Source organism: Thalia democratica, chromosome 3, assembly GCF_965202585.1.
Source record: "Thalia democratica chromosome 3, ktThaDemo2.hap1.1, whole genome shotgun sequence".
Taxonomy (NCBI): Eukaryota; Metazoa; Chordata; class Thaliacea; order Salpida; family Salpidae; genus Thalia; species Thalia democratica.
In genome coordinates, this window is record NC_139167.1 from 7,792,745 (window position 1) to 7,795,190 (window position 2,446).

At 24.9% G+C, this 2,446-nt stretch overlaps 1 protein-coding gene across 1 annotated transcript; it reads left to right on the plus strand.

The window, feature by feature from the left end:
- The first annotated feature begins 379 nt into the window (after positions 1–379).
- LOC145831723 (uncharacterized) lies at positions 380–988 on the plus strand. Its single transcript, XM_082939034.1, has one exon. It carries the CDS (start codon positions 380–382, stop codon positions 986–988), a length of 609 nt encoding a protein of 202 aa, XP_082795160.1.
- The last annotated feature ends 1,458 nt before the right edge of the window (positions 989–2,446 follow it).

The window sequence follows — 2,446 nt, forward strand, 5'->3', positions numbered from 1 at the left end:
TAAAGTATTTTAATGATAATCGGTCGAATAAAGTTCTTTGGTAACAGAAAAAAACAATGAAGTTTTAATATTAGTGTAAGTTTACTTGAAAGTTTTGAATTATAAATACTTGTTTTTGTTTTGTATTACACTTAATTAAAATAATTGTTAGAAGTGAAAAAAATAAACTATAGAAAAATTATCTAAACAAATTTAAGATCTAAGCTTTTTGTTTTAAATTTGTACTGATTTTCAAAATACATTTGTTAAAATATTATTACTCGGAATGTTTTCTGCATTAACAATGTTCAGAGCTTAATATATTTTAAATATCCTTAGTAGTTTTAAAAGTTATTAACAATTTTTACAAGGTTTATAATTATTAAGCATTTGATCTACAATGAATGTGCAAGGTGATTACAAAAGACATATTTGTGTAACTTGTGAAAAATGTTTTAAATCAAAGTCAGCATTGGTTAGACATGAAAGAACTCATGCTGGAGAAAAACCTTACAGTTGTGATATTTGTGATAAAAGTTTTACACAGAAAAGTAGTTTAAAAAGACATCAACTTACTCATTCTGGTTTAAAGATCTATCAATGTGATATTTGTAAAAGATGTTTTTCACAGAGAATTATTTTAAAAAAGCATGCAATAATTCACACTGATGATAAACCATTTGTATGCAAACAATGTGACAAGCGTTTTAATCTAAAGTCTAATTTGACAAAACACATGTTGACACATAGTGGTAAGAAAGAGTTTCAGTGTGATGTTTGTGAGAAGAAGTTTGCTCAAAATGGTAATCTAAAACAACACATGTTGATACATACTAAAGATAAGCTTCATGAGTGTGAATTTTGCAAGAAGATGTTTTCTCATAAATCAAATTTGAGCCGTCACTTCAGAATTCACACTGGGGATAGACCTTTTGGATGCGATGTATGTGGAAGAAGATTTACACAAAGTTCAAATCTGAATAAGCATTTGAAAACTCATAAAGTTTGATAAGTTTTTAATATATAACTTATTTGTTAAGTTACTTTTATAGAGAAGAAAAATTGTTTTTTGTGTGAAGTGTTTTGTCTGAAAAGTTTATGAATTAACATTATAAAGAATTTTTTGAAATAACATTTTCCTTAAATTGACTAACTTTTAGCTGATATATAAACTTCTGTATACGTTTTGAGTTTTCATGTTTTAAAAAGTGAAGCAATTCCCTTAAAGCAAACGTTAATTTTATCATATTTTTAAAACATTTTTGAAGAAAATTATATTTTCTTGTTTAGTTTTTTAGATAAAATATTAATAGAATCTATGTCGTTTTCATTTGTAGAAAAATAACCAGAAAAGTATGTGATAACTTTTTTTTTATAAAAACAGGTTGAACTAATTAAGCACAAATACTTGAAAGAAACCGCTAAGCTGCTAAACTAAATGTATAAAATGGTGGATGTATAAATGGAAATTAAAGATATGATATTAATTTTTATTTTTAAGTTTGAAACTAAGGTTTAAATTTGCTAGTCATTCATTTTATTGACTTACAAACTGTCCGTTCTAATATCAAATCTCAATCAAAAAAAATAGATGAATATTTTTATGCAGTCTTTAATAGTATTTTGATAGTTGAATTTAATTTTGTAAATTGACACTTTTTACCGGTAACAGGTCAGATATCAAGAAGACAGTTTTGTGAAAAAATAATTTCTAAACCGGTAGCTTTTTTATATCAAGTAATTAGCTACCTTATTTGTGTCTACTAACATAAAATAATTTTTTTATATACACTAAAGTAAACGCTTTATAGGTACTTTTTATAATGCCATGATATTTATAAGCTTCAGTTAAAGTAATTTTAAAATGAAAACATAGATCTTTTAAATATCCTTTATAAATGCTATAATTCTATTAACAAAATGGGTTTAAGTTAAGTCATTATGTAATCTTAAAATTAAAACTAAGCTCTTTTATAGATCATCATCATAACTTATCTTTACTGAAATTTATTTTTTTAGTGGCTATTGACCTACTTATATTTATACATATGGTTTGTACAACAATATTGTTTCGTATCTATTTTAATTGTTTAAAAATATTTTTCTATCAATCTTGTAAATTTTTTTAGTATGTTATACTGAAGAAGGACGTTTACATTATATATCTTGAGATGAAGTTATATTAAGATCTGTAGATAGTTCCCTGTCAGAAAGCTAAAAGTAAATTAACACTTAAAACTAACATGTTTTCTGCTTATTAGTCACTAGAAGTTCCATACAAGTACTTTTACATATTGTATTGTTCAACTAACAAAACAAACAAGGTTAGCTTCTTCTACGATCATTAAAGTTTAAAACAGGATTTTTCAAACTTCACTTCAAAAGGCTCACTTTAAAGAAATTAAAAAATATATGGCCTCTCCAAAAAGATTACTAAAAAAACTACCATAGAAATCACCTAAGACCT